This window comes from Rhopalosiphum maidis, chromosome 2, assembly GCF_003676215.2.
Source record: "Rhopalosiphum maidis isolate BTI-1 chromosome 2, ASM367621v3, whole genome shotgun sequence".
In the NCBI taxonomy this organism is placed as follows: domain Eukaryota; kingdom Metazoa; phylum Arthropoda; class Insecta; order Hemiptera; family Aphididae; genus Rhopalosiphum; species Rhopalosiphum maidis.
The window spans coordinates 14,214,980-14,218,282 of record NC_040878.1 but is presented as its reverse complement, the minus strand read 5'-3'; the positions used below and the strand labels follow the sequence as shown (position 1 = coordinate 14,218,282).

The 3,303-nt window shown below is 27.5% G+C and overlaps 1 protein-coding gene across 1 annotated transcript; it reads right to left on the bottom strand.

Moving 5' to 3' along the window:
• Nucleotides 1-882: 882 nt before the first annotated feature.
• Nucleotides 883-2,665, bottom strand: LOC113555219. The gene is made up of 5 exons (XM_026959605.1): nt 2,591-2,665; nt 2,109-2,183; nt 1,523-1,611; nt 1,282-1,331; nt 883-1,010 (listed from the first exon to the last, which is right to left on the bottom strand). Exons 1-5 carry the CDS (start codon nt 2,663-2,665, stop codon nt 883-885), a joined length of 417 nt encoding a protein of 138 aa, XP_026815406.1.
• Between the last annotated feature and the right edge of the window lie 638 nt (nt 2,666-3,303).

Genomic DNA, 3,303 nt, shown 5'->3' with positions numbered 1-3,303 from the left:
ACTATTTTCTTGTGTATTAATACAAAACCAATAATGTTAAATTATTATAAATGTATGCAGATGATCTCTCTTTTGACAATCTAGTGCGATCGAAACTAAGTATGCGTGACTATACATTTTTTTGTTCGTAAATTTATAGAATTCATATTTAGAAAATAATGGTAGTATGTACAAGGGAATTATGATGTTTAGTTCTGTACCAGATTATTTTATAAATATTTTTTTTTGTAAACTCATATTTATTTGTATATACCCATAAGTATAACAGTTTTTGACTTTAATGTGTTATAGTCGAGGTGGTAGGAATGCCTAACATACCTGGTTCAATTCTAACTCAGAATATTATTTTTACAAGATGTAAGCTATTTCTTATATTTACTTGTACATAATATTATTTGTAAGTTTATAAACGATGGTGTTTAATAATAAAACTATTATTACAGGTGGTTATTATAATATATGATGATATGTAATAATTGATAGGCAGCAACAATAATATGATAGAGGTTGTTGAAGTCTTAAGCGTGGTGGCGGACGAGGGATGATAATGAGGTTTCTAAACTCTCTTTTTTATCCTACTTATATTTATAGAACTTTAAAATACATTTTTTTACTACTAAATATCTAGATAATATATTATATTGTAGTACAATATATCATTAATTGGTACTATTACACAATTAGGTTTATATTTCATTCAAAAATCAAAAAAATGAAAATAATATATAAAAATTTAGTTGAAATATTTTTCTATTACTTATAAAACTTAGATCAGGTGATTCTCTATATATTGATTCCAGTAATCCATTACATTACACTGTAATGTTACACTGTTACACATGTTATAGCGCTGGTTCATTTTAATATGTGTAATGGGTATACTTAATTATTGGAAAATATTTGGCCTAGTTTATGTTGAAACCATGATTTTTCCGGTTGTTTTTTAATTTCTTCAGTATACTTCCAGTAGCAATGTAACGACACAATAGTAACGATCTCGAACATAAAACCTGTAATTAAAACTAAATAATGTTAAATTTTTAAAAACCATTAACTAATATAATATACAATTTGTATTATACTTATTTTTGTAAGCCCATTAAAATAGTTGCTACTACTAATATTTAGTTTCTTCTATTTTTTTTTTTTTTAGTTTTAAAATACTTATTTTTATTTTATCATTAAGTGTATATTTCTGTAAGCATAATAATGTATATTATTTTAGCCATATTAATATATAAAATGATGTTATGTTTACAATATGCTTAAGCAACTACTTACCCAGAAGACGTGTAATAAATTGAACAACTTTGATAAAAATCCAACTCGATCTAACAAAACGTATATAGTATATAATGTTTAAATAACTATATATAAATAATTATGTATTATATCACAGCATATATATACATTGTATTATATTATATTATATTAGTATAACTTTTAAATATTATTCTATCAAACGTTAATGATAATGTCTATTTATTATTATATAGATATTAACAGCTTAAGTAAAACTTACTTAGAGCTATAGGTAATGAGATGAATTATATCTATACTACATCCAAATCCCATTATGAACATTGCTGTATGTATATGACTGTTTCTGCCCTAAAAAATAGGTGTAAACTACTTAATATATTCAAATTAATATGTTTTGACAATAATATTACACTGTATTACACATAGATAATTGTGATAGATTGAAAGGACACAGGGTTATTATCATCACTAGATATAGATAGTGTAAGCTAGAAGTATCTTATTGAAAAAAAATTACAGTATACCTATGTAAGTGTAAAACACGGTTTTGCAATTATTATAATTAATGGTAATTATTTTCGCACCATATGCTATACCAAAATATCAGTCGAAATCGTATAATTAATTTGGATACTACTACTATAATCTTGGAGTTATGTATAAATTCATAATAACATACTGGAGTACATTACTGTGAGGAGGGAGAAAGTGGTAAAGAATTATATTTAAAACGATCTGAATTAATATAATATAAATAAATAAATAATACATCTTTGAAATAATTACAACCGATATAAAATATGTCTATTACTCTATACGTAAAGCTAAAGACGATTAATTATTACTGTTAATATTGCTCCAATTGCGTAAGTGGATCCAATGTAGTTCACCTTATTCACTATTTGGGACAACGTCAACACCTGGTGTAAAATTATCAAAAATACGTATGTTAATAATTTTGATAAGTCGTTCGCAATGGTTCTGCATACGAGAACTTAAAATTCAAAATTTAATAACATTTTCCCGATGAACTCATCCATGATCCGTAAAAAGAAATTATTAATATCAGGGTAAACTATTTATAGGTATATATGTCTGCTAATCTGAGTCTTCTCTGTTCTTAAAAAAAATTCTGTCCTTCGGAGTAAGAGCTTGCTAATTCCAAAAATTAATTATATGCAAAATATTGATCGTGGTACCGGCGGAGAGGATGGGAGACAGCGAAAAGGAGAGGTTAGAAACTTTGCAGACGGTTAAGGATAAAACGTGACTGCGTCTGTATAATAATATATTGTATATAAATCATAATATATAAATACAGGTATACCAAGCATCCGAATGCTATCATGAGCGTATACTTTGTGACCATATCTGTTGAAAGTTTTAACTCATAACTTATCATAATGTAATTATTCATGTAATTAACTCGTATAAAAAGTAATCTTCCTTGCTACAATATCTGATTTAATTAAATTCATGACTAATCGAAAGGTGTGCACAAATCGTTGTATTCGTTACCATCGTAGCTATGTGCTTTAATTCAATAGAAATAACTGTTGTAGTTACGGCCAATCACACTTAATAGCCATTGAATATTAAATTTAAAAAAAAAAAAAATTATACTCTTTCCTTGTTTCGAGTACCAAATTATAAATGTATATTCTGAGCGGTATGACGTAGACAGACCTAGGGGTCACGTAGTCCGTTAAACATATTTTGTTTCGTCTTCCTCATTTAAAACGATAAATAAACAAACGGTCGATTAAAACAGTATAATATATTATCTTTTGTTTACTTTTGCGCGGGCTCGTGTCGTTTTACTTTTCAACGTGTGTTTACGCGTCGAACGCACAACGGACACGATAATAACACGTTTATGAATATTGTATATAGCGCGATCGGGGACGCGTATCAACGTGCAGCCTACCCTTTGGCGACACTCGAAACGATTATTATAATAATAAAAGAACAATTTCTAGCGATCTACCGTCATATTATATACCTACACGATCCGTTTAAACGCACGCGGACCACTATATA

Excerpts from the sequence above, each read along its gene's own strand:
- LOC113555219 (XM_026959605.1), bottom strand. The coding sequence starts at position 2,665 with ATGATAAGTTATGAGTTAAAACTTTCAACAGATATGGTCACAAAGTAT. Across the intron at positions 2,184-2,590 it reads TGATAGCATTCGGATGCTTG|GTGTTGACGTTGTCCCAAAT; the intron begins GTATACCTGTAT and ends ATTTTACACCAG. Across the intron at positions 1,612-2,108 it reads CAATTGGAGCAATATTAACA|GGCAGAAACAGTCATATACA; the intron begins GTAATAATTAAT and ends CCTATTTTTTAG.